This window comes from Cricetulus griseus, chromosome 3 (assembly GCF_003668045.3).
Source record: "Cricetulus griseus strain 17A/GY chromosome 3, alternate assembly CriGri-PICRH-1.0, whole genome shotgun sequence".
Classification (NCBI taxonomy): Eukaryota; Metazoa; Chordata; class Mammalia; order Rodentia; family Cricetidae; genus Cricetulus; species Cricetulus griseus.
In genome coordinates, this window is record NC_048596.1 from 193,500,989 (window position 1) to 193,520,166 (window position 19,178).

Below are 19,178 nucleotides of genomic sequence, written 5' to 3' on the forward strand. Positions count from 1 at the left end.
AGATGAGACTTAGTGAAGAGTGCTTGGCTATCTTGTGCAAGTACATGGGTGCATGGGCACACACACACACAGACTACCTCCTACTTCTTTCTAATGATTGCTCAGCACCAAGGCTTGAGGCGCTTTGGGCTCTATCAACCTCTAGTCTCTATGCATGCATACATAATACATACATACATACATACAGACATACATACATACATACATACATACATACAAACACACACACACAGCTACACATGAGTGAACGTATATAAACACATGCATGTACACCATTAAAAAAAATCAATATTAGAAGTGAATCAGAGGCTTAAGTGGTATAATTAATGAACTTAAGAAATAGCCCATGGCCATTTGTAGGATTCAACTGGAGCTGGACATGGCTGCAAATATAATGAATAGTTAGGCTTAGGGGCCTTTAAGACCCTGAACTCTGCTTCTGAGCCACAAACCTATGCAGATCTCATGCCCTTCCTCAACCCACCTAGCATGTGGTTATTCAGTCTTCAACAGAATGACTTACTTGCTCAGGGAGCTTTTCAGGACTAAAATACAGGGCAACCCAGTCATCCTTGGGAGCTCTGAGCAGATGTTACCCAGTTAGTGCTAACAGCAAATTCTGTTAGTTCTCGCCACCACCACTCCTCTGATGTCCATTTTCTTGAAAATAAGCAGACACTGGGAGCAGGGCAAGCTGCTCCAGTTAGCACAACTAGACTCTCCTTTGCTTTCCTGGCTGCCTTGAACAAAAGGACTGATTTTCCCCCCAAACTATAATCAGAAAAATCTCATTAAAATACAAATTGAAACAACTCATTCTTGCAACACTCTCCACTACAAACTAAAATCAGTACTGCAGAAGAAATCACAGAATTCAGAGCTTTGTAGGCGCTTCATCCTCCACCATCAGCTCCATCTTCCAGTCACACTGATGCCCTGCTGGTATACTGACAGTATCCCTCTTTATCTTGGCAAAGATCACCTTCACCAAAAAGCTCTCCTGGAATGACTCCATGAACACTGGGTACAAGCACCCTTGCTATGTTTTCTTAACACCTCAATAACCACAGGGCTTCTGTAATTATAATTGACTATGAATAACAGTCAATTTATTGGATTGCAGCAAAATGTCTAAATACCCATATCAGCTTTCATAGAAGGAACTTCAAGAATTCTGGTTCTGTCCCCACTCCTGTCATCAGCTGTGTTATCCTGTTTAGCCACCCTGCAAATTGAATATCCAACTTTTCCTGCAATAGGAAAGTCATTTATTAAAAACCAAGTCTCATACAAGCATTATACACCAAACATGACCTGAAACTTATAGCTTGGGCTGTCTGGTGGCTCCTGAGTAGCCCCATGAAGCCCTACTGGAGCTGTGGCTGAAGCTGCTGCCTTCCAAATTGTCGAAGGTCTCAGAAACCAGTGGAAGTAGTATTTATGAGGTAGGAGCCAAGAGTGAACACATGAAGAGCCCTGAGGTTCTAAAGCTAAAGCCCAGGAGTCAACTGTTAATCATGGTGGGAACATTTAGCCAAATGAGAAAGTAGAGTCTGATGGGACCCTAACTGGATGCAATGTTATCCATGTAAATCATCACTCCAAAGGTTTGGATAATACTGTATCTACGACCCTCCACTACTCAAATCTGCAGATGCTCACATCTCTTAAGGGCAGAGAATTTGCATAAAACCTATACATTTTCACCTGTGGCCACACCAGCTCTAGCTTACTTAATGCCTAATATGAAGACTGTATAAGCAATTGTTATGCTGTATTATTTAAAGAGTGACAAGAAACATATACAGTCCAATACAGGTCCAATTTTTTCAAGTATTTTCTATCCACAATTGGAGAGCTAACTAGAAATATATGATATTTCAGAAAATGTCTCTTTAAAAAGATAAAATTGGGAACTTTGTATAGTTAACTCTGCTGGAGTTTCCTCAGAATTCCCATGCTAGTTTTGTCTTCAAGGCCTAATCTTCAACCACCATGTTCTCAAGTAGAACCTATTGGCACCACTTTCTCTCTCGCCCCAAGAGGGTTAAAGGAAAGGAGGACAACACTGTCCGATTACTTTATTGTAGGAGGTGAGTCAGTACTGGGTGGATGGAGACTCAAGGCAGCAGCAGCTGAAACTGTCCTGCAGGCACAGCCCATGGTACTAAAGACTTTTGTTCAACAAGTACAGAGAATCCACATTCTCATGTTTCTCCATAGTTCAGCTCTTCATGGGTCACTTTTCATTCAAGGGCTGTAGAGACCAAAAAGATGGGATTTTTCCAGCTACCAGCCGTCTTCAGGTCTCCCAGTAAACCTATTTTCCAGCTTCCTCTGGAAGATCGGAAAGCCTCTTTCGCATGGCAATACCATGCTCCCTGCTCCTGGTCCTCCTCTCTGTGTACTGGAAGGAAAAGGAAGAGAAGTGGAAACAGGTTACACTACCATCAGTTAAGCAAAATAATGGATGTTTTTACTGACGAGACTCTGCCTTTCATTCATGGAACCTGCCATTAGAGGCAGTGATCCCTTGTTCAACACAGACTTGAAACCCGCAGCAGTGATGGCCACTGCATCAAGCTCCTCCCAAACAAGTCAAGGGACATTTTTGACAGATACATTCGGTCTCTGCTCCCAGCAGCTCCTCTGTCTAATCACTGCGGTCATTATCTTGAAAGCAGTCTGTTCAGCTGCTGAACAGTAAACTCCCCTTCTGCCTTCTTTAATCTTCAAGTAACTGATGGCCAACGAGGACCCTCTTTTCTAGGTCAAATGTTACCGTTTTCTCCAAGTGTTTACAGGGAGTGGCCTTTTTCTTCTGTTGTCTGAAAAATGGCTTATCTGATAGGGCACTTTAATAGCAACACTCTATTAAAAATTCAGAACTAGAATTGAACACAATACTCAAGTCAATGACTGGCAGATGGGTGAGGGAGCCTACTTCTGATATGTTTCTCTAAACATTATGAAAAGGAAACAGCTCTTAGCAGTCACAGCCTCCCATTGATTCCCAGGGTAATTTACAGCAGTGAACATTCCAGGATTTCTCCATCATCAACTGTCACCACACTTGATTCCACACAAACCCGAAGCTTGTGCAAATAGCTTGTCCTCAATGCAGTTTTCACCTTGGAAGTTTGCAGCTGCAGTACCTATGTGGACATATGACCAGCGGCCATTGTTGGTTACAGGTAATAGAGCATACAGCCGCTCTTATGGAAGAGCACTTTGATTTTCTCACATGTTTATTAACCTACATTCAAAACAGAATGCTTTAATACACAAGTGTTCATATGCTACAGATACACAGACAGACAGATGTGTATTTTTTAAAATAAATTAATTATTCCTCCCTGGGGAAGGGGAAAGAGAAAATGAATTAAAACATGAGCATATATCAACAATGGAACATCTTTTAGGAGCCAGAGCCATGGAAAGAAAGGACACAAAAATAGAAGATTTAGTAGCATCTAAGCAAGGACTTGCCTGAATTCCTCCCCTATTCCCAAGAAGAAAAATATGAAGATTTTCAACTTTTGAACGCCTCTACTTGTCTGGGGCAGAAGCCATAAACACAAAGAGCCAGGCCACACAACCATTAAGAAGTTTCAATCAATACAATTTCAAACTAAAGATTTTGGTTGAAAAACTATATAAATCTTTTTGAAGGGCAGTTTTAAAAAACTACATTTATTGCTAGACATCATGGTGCATGCCTTAATCCCAGCACTTAGGACACAGAGAAGTAGGTAGATCTCTGTGAATTTGAGGCCAGCCTGATTTACAAAATGAATTCCAAGACAGTCAGAGCTACATAGCTCTGTTTATGTATGTGAGTGCACATATGTCATCACTCAAGTGTGGAGGCCAGAGGACAACCTTTGGTCCATTCTCTCCTTCTAAACTATGCATGTCCCAGTGATGGAATTTAGGTGGTCTACTTGGCCACAAGCACCCACCCAATGAGTCATGTCCTCAGCCCTTGAATAATAGTTTTTCAAACTGTTTTCTTCACCAAAAGGTTAGTCCGGGCTAGGTGTGATGGATCATACTGGTAATTCTGGCTGAGTCCAAAGAACTGTGAGTTCTAGGACAACTGAGCCTGCCTCTATGCTGAGTGTTTGCCACCACCACCACCAGGTGGAGCCACTCTTATGAACACAGGAACTAAGGAAAAACAGCAGACTTGGGACTAGAGAAAAAGATTGGACAGGACAATGTTCATAAGCTGCAGAATGAAGCAACATTAAACACAGGGGAGTTTTACTAACTAGTTTTAGATTAACTTGACACAAACTAGAGTCATCAGAGAAGGGAGAGCTTCCATTGAGAAAATGTCTCCAAAAGATGGGGCTGTAGATAAACCAGTGTCAGATGATCATAAGATCCCTGTGGCTTGCTCACAACACAAAGAATCCAAGATTCTCATTAAAGATGGAAAGAGCCTACGGTTAGCCTCCTCACTTTACTTAAGGAAACTGAAGCCCAAAGACTCTTGGTTACCTACAAACCAACTAATCACTGTCACCAAAGTATATCTTTGATGCCAGGGGCTTGATTTCTTGAGGCTTGAGTTCATCCACCTTGAATTTTTCAATGAAAGCAAAGATGCCTTCTCCACTTGTATGCATGGAAGAAAGGGAGTGTGGTGGTTTGAAAGAAAACAGCCCCAAGGAGAGTGGCACTAACAGTAGGTGTGCCCTTGTTGCAGTAGGTGTGGTCTTGTTGGAGGAAGTGTGTCACTAGAGAGGCCAGCTTTGAGGTCTCATATATGCTCAAGACATGCCCAGTGAGTAAGTCCACTTCCTATTGCCTGTGAGTCAAAATGTAGAACTCTCAGCTCCCTCTCCAGCACCACGTCTGCCTGCACGCCACCATGTTCCCCACCATGATGATAATGGACTGAACCTCTGAAACCAAGCTGCCCGCTCAATTAAATGTTTCCTTTATAAGAGTTGCTGTGGTCACGGTGTTTCTTCGTAGCAATAGAAACCCTAACTAAGATAGGAGACAATGTTCTAAAGCTGTTCCCAAAGAAGGGTTCAGTACTCTTGGTTTTAAAGAGAATGCCATACAAACAAAGTTGATTTTCTGTTAGACTAAAATTATAGGAAATTTACTAATGGCAACAACATAATATTCAAAAATGTTATGCTGTTTACACAGTTCTTACCTCATTCTTCAAGCACTTTCTCATTTCCCGGTCAAGATCGTTGCAATGACCAAAAAATTTCAGAATGTTGTGCTAAAGGGGAGAAAGGAGTAAAATATTTCATCTCATAATATGCTAATGTCTCTGAAACACAGAACGTAAACAGATGCTCTATGGATATGAGGTCTATGTGTGGCTCTGTCAGTAAGCAATTAAGAGTTAAATAAAATACCTAGGCAGGCTACGAGTCCTCCCTCCATGGCAGGAATGAGTGTTTGCAGGACAGAAACAACAACAAATGTGAACGATGAAGTGACTTGGTGGGCGGAATGCTTGTAAGCACAAGGACATGAGTTATACCCCCAGCACCCACATAAAATTTGGGTAGCCCAGGAAGGTGGGGACAGGAAGATCCTGGGGGGGGGGGGTCACTGGTCAGCCACCTAGCTGAATCTGTGAGCTCCAGGTTAGTGAGAGACCTTGTCTCAAAAGCAGGGTGAAGTGATAAAGACATCAGACATTGGCCTCCACACTCATGTACACTCACACAAACATTTCTTAGTTTAAAAAAAAACAAAAGGGCAAAACACCCATACACATAAAAAATAAACACCAAAAAAATTAAAAATCTGTCTAAAGTTCAAAGTCTGTTTTGTTGGAAGAGCAAAACTAAAATATAATGTAGGTTTCAAACCCTGTTGTCAAAACTATGAATGTTGCTTGGCAGATGCCGAGCCGATGCTAAGGGCCTGGGCTTTAGTAAAGTCAGGGGTGTTTGCACATAACAATGTTTAAGGCGGGGTGGGCAGCACAGTGATCTGCTGTAAATGCTCAACTTGTGCCTGTGATAAGCAGGTTTTTCCTTCTCTTCCTAATTATGGCTTTCATGGGAACCAGACAACACATAATTAGTAAGTGACGCCTTGTGCTATTTCTCTTTCCTCCTCCACCACTCCAGGTCGACAATGAATAAATGGTCAGAGTTGTTCCAATAAACACTTAAAACAGTTCAGGATTTCCTCTTTGTTACCTAATGGCCTTTTCAGATCAAGCACTTCCTGTGTTTTCCCTAAATGACTTCTGTGACAACAGGGAAAATACATCTTCACCATTTCCAATAAAAAATAAAAGATGACACTTCATAGCATAGTACTTAGTGTCTACAGCACCCCATGTGTACACACACACACACACACACACACACACACACACACACACACACACACACATGTATATACATCTATACATGTTGGTGTTTTCTTCGATCTCTTTCCACCTCATTTTTTGAGTCAGGGTCTTTCCTGAACCTGGAGTTTTCCAATTGGGCTACACTGGCTGGCTAGCAAGCCCCAGGGATCCCCTGCCCAGGCCTATCACAGGCCCGGCTGTGCCAGCTTTTACACAGGCGCTTGCCTCAGAACTCAGCCCTCACACTTGAAGTTAGCTTTTGCCAACTGAGCATCTCTGCAGCTTCCCTGTATACACACATCTTAGTCTTAAAATCTAAGATAAAAGCTAACTTTTCTCCTTTCACCTCCACATTAGCTAAGCCCAAATGAGAATTAAACTTTGTGAAGTGGAAATGTCAAGCCCAAGTACCCAAGGGGAACTGGTACAAAGTACCTGTGGACTGAAGTTTCCTTGTACCTGCTAGTACTGGATGTGTATTCTAGAAACCAACCCAAAGGAGTAACTCATGAGCTGGTATCTGAGCATCTTTTATATAGAGAAAGTATACCAGGCACCACGGTATCAGCAGTGAACGAAGTGAACCCTAACCCTGCTCTCATTGCAGAGTAAAGACAAAATTGAAACCATTTCTATACAACAGTGCTTTAGTTCAGGGACATCTGGGGGGAGTGGGGGGGTCCCAAGAATTTGTCATCAGGAGAAGCACATGGGTGGTCTTGGTTAAAATCAATGGTGATGAAACAAAACAAAAAAAGCATGAAGGGGAAGAGATCGGTGAGAAGGGACAATAGAGGTATTCGAGGATGAGGGGTGAGAATAAACAGAAAGTACTGTGTACATATATGAAACTGTCAAAGAACTCAATAAAATAGACATAGAATTTTGATATAAATTTAAATACTTGAAGCCGGGCAGTGGTAGCACATGCCTTTAATCCCAGCACTCAAAGAGGCAAAGGCAGGCTGATCCCTGTGAGTTGGAGGCCAGCCTGGTCTTCAAAGCAAGTTCCAGGACAGCTGGGACTGTTACACAGAGAAACCTTGTCTCAAAAAACAACAGCAATAATAATATTATTAAATTTAAATACTTGAAAACTCCCCCAATAATCTAAGTACTTATCTGTTCTGCTCACTCTCACCCTTCCACAAGAGTGACAGCAGATGTCCCCAGAGGCTGGGGAGAAACAGGGCAGATAGAATTAGAGACAACACCGGTTTCTGGCTTTGACGAGGAGATTTCACTAAGACAGAAAAGGGGGAACAGTTTAAAAAGAGCTGAGTCTGTCTGGACAAGTTGAATTTGTTTGTAGAACAGCTAATCCAAGGAGTTAATGTAGAGTAGAGGTAAACAGAATTCAGAAATAAATAAATAAATAAAATGTTTGAGCTAGAGATTTCAGTTGCCCAAATCACAGAAAAATTTCTCAGGAGGTATAGCCAAGAAACAGGCTTAAGGTAGACTGCAAAGGAGACCAAGCATAGTCAAGACTAAGTAAAACCAGGGAAGAGACAAGGTTGCAAAAGGGATCAAATGGAGAGGCGAGGTGGCTGAAGATAGCCACTGAGTTTAACCATGTGGCTATCTTTAACTCGCCAGTGACCTCAGCTGATTCAACATCCTCCAGAGCAGCAGAAAAAATAAACTGAAAGAGAAAAAAAGCAAACACTCCTTCCAGTCTGCCCTATAACCTGGGATTACTGGAAGGTGTTATGTGTTTGTGTTCTCAGCAAGAGAAAGATGTGAGTCTTTTAATGTTAATAGAAAGACTTCCCGAAAAAGGGGGAAACACAGAGATAAGAAAAAAAAGCCTGGTAAAGCCTATTCTTAGTGACTTTATTTCTGGGTGGCAAAGGAATGGTAGCATCTGTTTCCTTGCTGCTTTCTTGAGTTTTTCAGACTGTCTACAAAGACATGTATTACTTAAATATTGCCTTTATAAATCAGAAAAAAAACAACACTAAGGACTTACAAGTGGCTTTGAGGAAAGCAGCTGCTTTACATTCTGTACTTTAAGTGTAGATGATTTGAGTCTTGCTGACAAATGTAGGCAAAACAGGCCAGTAGATCAGAGGCAGCCTGCAGATACTGACGGCCATGGAAATGACATGTGGTTGCAAAGACCACAGAAAAACCATAAAACATGGGGAAAATGATGAAAGCACAGCAAGGCAGGCTCTGCAGAGATGAAGGGGCCCTGTACTTCAAGAGGACCACAGAGCACTGCAGAATCCCCGCATGTAAAGGAATAACCAGAGTGATAGCCTCATAACAGAGAAAGATTAAAACAGCTACACATATTGGGGCCAGAAGCTAGACAACTTGGTCTACCATCCTATCAATTAAACTACTGAGGCAGTGTGTGGTACATACCCAGCATCCTTGGAGAGTGTAGGAAAAGGCAGAAGGTTGCAACTTTAGCACAAATTCTATCAAAATGCACATATGGCACGTCCCAGTTACATCAGATGCAAAGCTGGGGGCTCAGTTGTACTGTGAGCATGAGTGGCTGTCAGGCTCCAGTGATGCTGCTCCAGTGTGGTGTCATTCTGAAAGCAGTTTCTTACTGCTCAACTCTAGGGTACGCAGAACACGTGGAAGGCACTTTTCAAATTGCTGGCCACTGCCAAAGCCACACTCTACCAACAGTACCTCCATCCTTAGCCTATGTTCAAATTATTTGACTTCAGTCATCCTTCCCTTTGGTGTGACTCATCTGGAATAAAGTTATAATTATCTGGTTCTACTCATGGCACATTTCTGAGTACAGCGATTAAAGATATGTGTCACCAAGTCCAGCTAACGGTGTAACTGGGGCTGGCCTTGAACTCCTGATCTTCCTGCCTCTGCCTCTTGAGCATATCATACCCTACCTGAGTAAGAACCTAAGCTATCACTAGTTTCTCTTTATTTTAATTACTGTACACAGCACACTGATGGACACCCAGTGCCCAAAGCTGAAACAGCCTGGGCAACAAAATTGTACTAGATTATAACCCTTGTATGCACGAGTCCACAATGATAGCAGTTAATAAGTAGGACAAGTCTATAACACAGATTCAAAAACATACATAACTACATAGATACATCAAGGGGGGAGAACTTAATTTACTAGTCTTTGAATGCACATAGTAACTTTCTTTCAAAAAACCATGGAAAGCAGAAAAGAACAACTTCATTTGTTTTTTATTTGTTTTTTTAAGACAGGATTTCTCTGTGTAATAGAGCCTTGGCTGTCCTTGAACTCACAGAGATCCACCTGCCTCTGGCTCCTGAGTACAGGGATCAAAGGTGTTCGCCACCACGCCCGGCTAGAAACAACTTTATAAACAGACTCTAGACTAATGACCTGGCAAGGCAGTCCTTCCCCACACTCAGGTTACACACTGCTGTTTTCTTAGAATTCATGTGATTTTATTTTTGACATTTAAACCCCTGACCCACTAGACTAGATTCATAGATCTGGTATAAAGCAAAGATCTAATTTTAACTTTTCCCAATCGACTATGTAATTGTTCCAGTGTCATCTATTTAAAAATCCATTTGAACAGGCCATGGTGCTGAACACCTTTAATCCCAGCACTTGGGAGATAGAGGCAGGTGAATCTCTTTGAGGCCAGCCTCGTCTACACAGAGAAACTCTGTCTTGAAAAAACAAACAAAAAAAAATGCATTTGAAAACAAACAAAAAATGCATTTGAAATCCTCCAATTCTGAGAGTAAATAGAGAGAAGTGGTCTTCCAAAAACCAGAAACCTGGCCAGAACACTGGAGAAAGCCATTTTAGATGGTACAGACAGATGTACAGCATCTGTGAGGCCTGTGTTTGCCTAGCTTCCCATCAACCGAACAGCTCTGGCTGGCTGGCTTTGTCAGTGAGGGGTACCACACAGAACTGCCACACCTGTTGGCTGGCATATCACAGGGCTGCAGTAAATACAAAGAACTACTTACAGAACTAAAGGCTAACAGTAAAGAATCCATAGAGTTCTTACAAGCCAAACCAACACTCAAGCAGTAAAGAACCTAGGATCATGCCTAATTAAGCTACTCCAGACATGCCCTAACCACCCTCAACATTCCCACCCAGCAGATGACTTCAATCATAAATGAATTGCCTACCAAAAAAGAAAAAGCTAAAACCCCCAAGACCTAAGTGTTCAGCATCAAATGAAAAACACTTAGTTAAAAAAAATGTTCAAGTGCTAGGGTAATTCTAAAACTTCTAAGGAAGTGAAAAATTCTAACCCAGATTGGTGGTGGTGGCACACACCTTTAATCCCGGCACTCAGGAGGCAAAAGCAGGCAGATCTCTGTGAGTTCCAAGCCAGCCTGGTCTACAGAGTGAGTTCCAGGACACCCAGGACTGTCACACAGAGAAACAAACAAACAAACAAACAAAAGGTTCTACAATAGTCAAAGCCAACTCTCTAAAAAGGCATGATTGAGCTCCAGGCCAGACAGTGAGGTCCTATCTCTAAAAAGAAAGGTCACAGTTGGAATACAGGTTGGAGACAACACAAGGCAAACAGCATTCAAGACTGTGACACTGGTATTAAAAACAGACATATATGGCCAAGGAGAGAGTTCAGCAGAAAAAAAAGTGCTTGCCTTATAAACCTGACAACCTGAGTTTGGTGCCTTAAAACCATATAAAAAGCTGAGTCTGTAATCCCAGTACTACTAGGGCAATGTGGGAAGTAGAGACACAATGGGCCAGAAGCTCACTTACCCAGCACAACAGAGAAATGAGAGTGATCCTGCCTTAAAACAAGGTGGAAGGAACGAACTAACTCCTTCAAGTTGTCATCTGCCTCTACACTCACACACACACACACACACACACACACACACACCATGGCACTTGTACCCACATACATACAATAATATTTTAAAGTTGAGGAGGTTTTTGTAGTGGTTTGAAAGAAAATGCCCCCCAATCGACATGATGGAAGAACGAAGATATGAACAAAGGAGTCAAGACCATGATGGGGAAATCCACAGAACCAGCTGACCAGAGCTAGTGAGAGATCACTGACTCAGGTCTGACAAATGGGGAACTTGCATAAGACTGAACTATACTCGCTTAATATAGGTGACAATGGTGTGACTGGGACAATATATGAGGCCACTGGCAATGGGTCCAAGATCTAACACTAATGCACAAACTGACTTAGTGGAGCCCATTCTATATGGATAGATGCCCAGCCTAGACACAGGGGTGTGGGGATGGAGAGGTGCCTTGGTCCTGCTTCAATGAGATGATGGGACAGATTTAGTAGACTTTCTAGGGGAGGCCTTACCCTCTCGGTAGAGCAGATGGGATGAGGGAGGAGCGGGGAGAGCAAGAGGAGAGGTGGGAGAGGGAACTGGGATTGGAATGTAAAAAATTAATTATTAAAGAAAAAAAAGAAAGAAAATGGCCCCCAAAGGGAGTGGCACTATTAGGAGGTATGGCCTTGTTGGAGGAAGTGTGTCACTGTGGGGGAGGGCTCTGAGGTCTCTTTCCTCAAGCTTCTCAGTATGTGTCAGTTGACTTCCTGTTGCCTGCAAGATGTAGGACTCTCAGCTCCGGCATCACCTCTGCATGCAGCCATGCTCCCCACCATGATGATAATGGACTAAAACCTCTGAAACTGTGAGCGAGCCCCCTCAATTAAATGTTTTCCTTATAGGAGTTGCCATGGTCATGCTGTCTCTTCACCTTAACTAAAACAGTTATTTTGTTTATGTATTGTGATAAAAATCTTGTGTAGTTCAGGCTGGTCTTGATCTTATGTTGTGAGTAATCGAACTTCCGATACTCTTGCCTTCACAGCTTCTAAACTAATGGTTCTCAACCTGTGCGTCACAACCCCACAGGGGTCGTATATCAGATGTTTACATTAACAATTCATAACAGCAGGAAAATGACAGTTATTCAGTAGCAATGAAATATCACAACATGAGGAACTGTATTAAAGAGTTGCAGCACTAGGAAGGTTGAGAAGCACTGCTCTAAATACCGTGATTGTAACCATGAACCAGTGTATGTGGTACTGAGGACTGAACGCTGGCACTCTGGCAACAGAGCTACATCCTCAGTCCTTTAAAAAGCTAAAACAGAGAAATAATTTTATTGATTTGTTTGTTTTGTTTTAGTTTTTCAAGACAAGTTTTCTCTGTATAGTTTTGGAACCCATCCTAGAACCCACTCTGTAGTGCAGGCTGGCCTCAAACTCACAGAGATCCACCTGCCTCTGCCCCCATCCCATGCTAGATTAAAGGCATGCGCCACCACCACCTGGCTGAAAAACAAGTTTTTAAAGAGAGAGAACAGGCAAAAGAATGTCAGGGTAGACTGCAAAGCCAGAAACACATTTATTCAAGTACAGTCAGGTGATTTTGAAGATAAATTGGTGGTAAGGGAGTAGGGCATGACAGTCTCTCCAATGATGTTAAGACAACTAGGTATCTATCAGGAAAGCAACGAACCTCCAAATCATACCTCACACCAAACATGAAACTGAACCATCCACCAGAGACCTACATATAAAAGCAGAACCACATGAATCTAGTAATAAATAAATAAATAAATAAATAAATAAATAAATAAATACTTTGTGATCACAAGGAACACAAAAAAGATTGTTAGGAGAGCTTTAAACAAACAAATAAGCAAACAAACAAGGACAAACCATAAAAAAAGTAAATATGACCTTACCAAATCTATAAGTTTCTCTTTGAAATACATCTTTAAGAAAATGAAAAGTTGGGGCTGGAGAGATGGCTCAGAGGTTAAGAACACTGGCTGCTCTTCCAGAGGTCCTGAGTTCAATTCCCAACACCCACATGGTGGCTCACCATCTATAATGAGATCTGGTGCCCTCTTCTGGCCTTCAGGGATACATGAGGAGGAATGATATATACATAATAAATAAATCTTAAAAAAAAAAAGAAAAAAAAAAGTCAAGTGTGGTCATACACACTTTTAACCCTACCACTAGGGAGGCAGAGGCAGGTGAATCCCTGTGAGTCCAAGGCCAGCCAGGGCTACATGGAAAGACCCTATACTTAAAAAAAAAAAAAAAAAAAAAGATTAACAATTTCACAGAATGGACAAAAATAACATATTTATCAGACTTATATGCCAAATCATTAAAAAATTTAGACAACTCAAATTTTTAAATATAAGGGAAAGACTGTATAAGTAACCAAAATGAACATGAAAAAAAACCTTAAAATCATTAGCCCTCAGAGAAATACACTCTTAAAACCAAAAGGAGACATTACTTCATCCTCATGAACAGGCGGAGACTAAAACACTTACAGCAATTGCTAGTGAGAACATTAAACAGTACACAATGGGAAGAGTCTGGCAGTTTCTTTAGACACCATACAATCTGGTCATTCCATCTCTATGCATTCATCCAAGATAAATTAAAAGATATCCACACAATTGCTTGTAAGCAGCACAGCTTCTAACAAGCCAAATGTCTACTACTATGGAGATAAGCTGTAGACAAGTGGTGCTTGGACAATGCACCATCCCTAGAAATAAGAGCCTTCAAGCCAATGGCACAGCCAACAGCAGATACCAGCCTATACCAGCCTTACAACAGAGGCACAGTGTGCAAGCGGATGTAAAGGGTACATTTACAACAACGCCACAGTAGCAAAGCCCTCTACTCAGAGTAAAAGGTAGTGGTGAGTTCCCTGGGTCCGTGTGAAGAACACTACAAACCCTCTGGGGACACTGATGTGAGGGGACAGTTTGTATTGATTGTAGCATGGTGGCAAGGGTGTTGGTCAAACTCATTAAACTGTACACTAAAATTATAAATTTTAGCCATGTGCTAGTAGCACATGCCTTTAGTCCCAGCACCTGAGAGGCAGAGGCAGGCGGATTTCTGTGAGTTCAAGGCCAACCTGGTCTATAGAGTGAATTCCAGGGCTACACAGAGAAACCCTCTCTTGAAAAACCAAAAAATTATACATTTTATTATTTATATGTATATCGATGATGTTAATTTTTAAAGTTTATCTTTGGTTCTAGAAGTTTATATGTTACCTTTACTGTATAAAATATTTTAGAAAGAAAAAGAAGAACCAAATGCTTGAAATTATTCAAATTTATAACAGTCTGGGACCAAATGTTAATATACAAGTAACATGTAACACCGAATAACTTTTAAAAATGACATTTATGTGTGTCATGTGAACACTCATGCATGGATGTCAAAGCACAGCTTTCAGGAGTTGGGTCTCCCCTTCTAGCATATGGGTCCTGGGGTCAAATGCAGGTCTTCAGGTTTGGCAGCAAGCACTGTTACCGAGCCACCAAGCCAGCCAACAAAGAATACTTAAAAGCAAGGACTAAAACCCCTGACCCTTAACTCATTAAGGCAGAGGTACATATGAAACGATGGCATCCACGTCTAGCATTTCTGCCTAAGGACCTTAATAACAAGATAGAACTGTCACTCTATGAAGTCTCATGGGCTCCCTGTCAGTCCCACTCCTTTTCTGACCTTGCCTACAACTTACTATATACAGCACTAAAATGTCCTGTTCTAAATCAACACAATCAGCTCCTTTTTAAAATAGCATTTTATAGTTTTACTTTAAATCCCTTAAGTTGTATTTCACTTATGTCACCTGGGTCATTTGCCAGTTAGGTAGAGTGTATGCAAGACAGTGTCTAATTCTTTTTCTGTTGTTGGTTTGTTTTCAGACAGGGTTTCTCTGTGTAGATCTAGCTGTCCTAGAACTCACTCTGTAGACCAGGCTGGCTTCTAACTCAGAGACCCGCCTGCTTCTGCCTCCCGAGTGCTGGGATTAAAAGTGTGCGCCACCATCTCCCAGCATAAGAGCACCTAATTCTTGACTCACATATATATTGTGTGAACTGTCTGCCCAAAGTTTGTCATCACCAACAGCATTCTTTGACCCAATAAAACATCTGCCTGCAAAGACTGTTGGTATTACTTATTACCCATTCTTTGAGTCTTAATCTTACTCATCTGAGTGGCAGTCATCATTACTAAATGAGATATATCTATAGTTTACAGCATCATGAGATAAATAAAAGCACAAAGTTAAAGGAAAACACTAATGCTTGGTAAAACTGTAAAACTGAACCAAATATTCAACATCTACCAAAAAAAAAGTGTAGTCCCATATGGGCTCATTTTCTTCTTCCCAATCTTCCCGAACTTAAGTAAACCCATCAAATCTGGCCAGTCAAAAACTGGAGCTAGTTAACACATACTTACATAAAGGTGACTATCAAGGAGCAGACAACCTTAGAAGACAGACGGCATGTGATCAGGAACTGGAGGTGCACTATCTGTCCCAGCATCCTTCACAAGGGAAGTAACATGCTTCACTGTAAGGACATGCATTCCAACTACAGGACTACACAGGCGCTCTACTTTGCCAGTCATAAAGAGCATGGAATCATACACAACAAGCTGCAGGCATCTTACACCTGCTACCAACGCACTGCCACTGTCCCTTTGTGTTAACGGAAAATTCATTAGCGCTGTACCTAAGTTTCACTTGAGCTTTACGGTCATTCTTCTGAATTCTTACATTTTTGTGACATTCCTTAAGCAAGTTAATCAAGGCGTTGCATTCCTCGGTGTGCAAGTGTGGAGACAAGTCAGGATGCATCTTTAGGAGGATGAATAAATGCAGGGCGACCTGTAAACACAAGAATGCTTGAGTATGCATGAATACATTTGTATTTTCAATGACAGCCAGCAGTGACCTTTATCAGAATAAAGTGTCAACCGTGAACCAACTGTGTAGCCTGAGCTAAGTATTCAAAGCTAGGTTTAGCTCCTTTACAGTGATGGAAACAGCCAGCACGTTACCAGGCTTTAGAGAGCCTGCTCTGAAGAGGAAAAGCAGCCCTCACACAGTGACACTTGCCTACACCAATGCTGGACTTTAAAAACTTTGCTCTGGAATTGCTTACTACTCACCTTATTCAGGTGAGAGTTTACCAACTGTAAGAATTCACTGATTCTTTTAAATTATATGTTCCTCTGAGAGAGTTACAAAGGGCCATAAGCCCATCTCACATTAATGCAGGCTGCTTTTTGAACAGTCTGGGTTTAACTGGCTGGGAAAACTTAGCTAAATGATGAAGTGAAACAATAAGAAGTTTTCAGATTTAACAGATCTGTGCACAAAAGTAATTACTGCACCGAAAACAGAAATCCAAGAGTCCAGAAATTAGTTTAATGGGTCAACCACAAAAGAGATAATTAGTAACCAATGTTAAGGAAATACATTATTTTAAAGTGTCTGCTATAGTTATATATATAGTATTACTCTATTTTTAACTACACTTTCTAACTCAGAAAAATGACCAAAAGAACCACTTAATTGTTTTAATCTTAAAATCTCCCAAAAAAGAAAACATAAGAACTACCCCAAATCTATTAAGAAAGCCACTGTTAGCCGGGTGTGGTGGCCCATGCCTTTAATCCCCAAACTCAGGAGGTAACAGGAAGCGAATCTCCATGAGTCTGTAGCCATCTGGTTCACAGAGTGAGTTCTAGGATAGCCAAAGCTGTTACACAGAGAAACCTTCTCTTGAAAAACCAGAAGAAAGAAAGGGGAAAAAAAAGAAAGGGAAGGGAAGAGAAAAGAAGAGAAGGGAAAAGAAGAGAAAGGAAAGGAAAGGGAAGGGAAGGGAAGGAAAAGGAAGGGAAGGGGAGGGGAAGGGGAAGGGGAAGGGGAAGGGAAGGGAAGGGAAGGAAGGGAAGGGAAGGGAAGGGAAGGGAAAGGGAAGGGAAGGGAAGGGAAGGGAAGGGAAGGGAAGGGAAGGGAAGGGAAGGAAGGGAAGGTAGCAAGTTATAATCACCAAGCATAGTGGTGCATTCCTTTAATCCCAGCACTTGGGAAGTAGAAGCAGGTGGTTCTCTAAGTTCCTAGCCAGCCTGGTCTACCAAGAAAATTCTAGGACAGCCAGGGCTACACAGAGAAACTGTCTCTCTCAAACCAACCAACCAAACATACAGAAAGAAAGCTGAAGGAAAAAGGGGGGGGGGGTGCTGAAAAATGGCTCAGTAGGTAGGAGGTATGAGCTTGCTGTCCTTACAGAACTGGGTTCCATTTCCAGCACCCTAAGGCAGCTCACAACCCCCTCTAACTACAGCTCCTGGGAATCCAATACTTTCTTCTGTTCTCCAAGGGCACAAGCATGCACATGGTGTGACACACACACACACACACACACACACACACACACACACACACAAATAATAATTTTTAAGTAAAGGAAAATAAGTGCTGGAGAGGCTGCAAAGAAACTGAGGAGACTGTAACCCTTGTACACTGCTGTTGTGACATAAAATGGTGTGCCTACTCTGAGAGCCATCTAAACATTCAAAATATTTTACAGGGGACCCACACCTGCAATCTTAGCACTCAGGAGGCAGAGGCTAAACCAGCTTAAGGCCAATCTGATACAGCTGCATAGCAAATCTCAGGACAGTCTAGGCTACATAGCAAGACTGTCTCAAAAGGGGAAAGAAAAGAACCAGAGTTTCATCAGTGAAGGGTGCTTCCTGCTCTTGCAGAAGACCCAGGTTCGCATCCCAGAACCCACATGGCAGCTCACCAGTGTCTAATTCTACTTCTGGAGGTGCCAATGCCCTCTGCCAGCACGGCACATACATTATTCAGAGAAATTCATCATATATAGGAAGTAGATTTTTTTTTCAAAACAGGGGAAATTGAAAATAGAATTACTATATGGCCTAGTAATTACACTCTAAGAAATACCCCCAAAGAACTGCAGGCAGCATCTAGAAGAGATACCAAGACACCCACATGCATAGCAGATTATTCCCAACCTCAAAGCAAGCAACCTGAATGACCACACAGGTAGGTAAGCACTGCCTTGGCCACACACAATGGAATACCATTAAAAGGAAAGTAACTACATGCTGCAACATGGATGAAGTTGAGAATATGCTGAAGAAAATATTCCCATTTCAAAAGAAAAAAAGCAGCACAGCCAATAGCATTGCCTGAAATACTTAGTCCTTGTGTTAAAGGTATGAAGTAGAGTGGCAGCTGTTAGGCCCTGAAAGAAAAAAACATGGAAGTTGTGTAAGGGACAGTTTCCCCTTCACAAGGAAAAATTGTTGCCATGAAAGATGGTGGTAGCTGCTGTACATCATCAACCTGTTCAATACTGTGCTTGGAAATGGTTAGGAAGGTACATTTTTGGTTAGGCATTTCACTATAACCAAGAGACGGAGAATAAAAAAACCAAAGCATGCCAGTATGCTGGACAAAGAGTTCTTAGATCAACCAAAGGATCATCCATAAAATAAAAATTTGATTATCTCACCAAAATTAAAATCTTTTGCACTTTAGAGAACACAGTTAAGAAAATGAAAAGTCCCAGGCTGTCAAGATGGCTCAGCTGATAGTCACTTGCTGCCAAGCCTGATGACTTGAGTTTTAATCCCCAGGATTAGATCTCACTTGACGAGAACTAACTCTCAGAAGCTGTCCTCTGACTGATACACAAGCACCACACCACACAAGTGTCCTTTCCCTCCCACATACAAATACATACTGCAGGGAGCAGAGGAGTCCCAAGTGAATGTGTATTGTTGACATAGTCACAACCATGTCAAGAACTCCACAGCCTCAGACCCAGAGAGAAAATGACAAAGCCTTCTCCTCGAGGTTAAAGCTCAAAGGGAAATGGCAAAGCTGTCCCTCTAGTCTGTGTGTAGATACTGATAGAATGTGCAGAAATTCGCACCCCCAGATATTTACGACCTGAAGACTGCTCCCCTACACAGACTGTTCCTACACAGATTAG

The 19,178-nt window shown here is 41.8% G+C and overlaps 1 protein-coding gene across 3 annotated transcripts in view; it reads right to left on the bottom strand.

Moving 5' to 3' along the window:
* Positions 1 to 1,245: 1,245 nt before the first annotated feature.
* Positions 1,246 to 19,178, bottom strand: part of Cmc2 (C-X9-C motif containing 2) — a 29,008-nt gene continuing 11,075 nt past the window's right edge. For 2 of the 3 annotated variants that reach the window (XM_027410801.2, XM_027410799.2), the window contains exons 2-4: positions 15,917 to 16,027; positions 5,177 to 5,248; positions 1,246 to 2,407 (exon numbers count right to left, since the gene is read on the bottom strand). In XM_027410801.2, coding sequence (XP_027266602.1) covers positions 2,321 to 2,407; positions 5,177 to 5,248; positions 15,917 to 15,997 — 240 coding nt within the window. In that variant the 5' untranslated portion in view covers positions 15,998 to 16,027 and the 3' untranslated portion in view covers positions 1,246 to 2,320. The remainder of the gene's footprint in view (positions 2,408 to 5,176; positions 5,249 to 15,916; positions 16,028 to 19,178) is intronic. The other variant, XM_027410800.2, reaches the window with a different exon arrangement.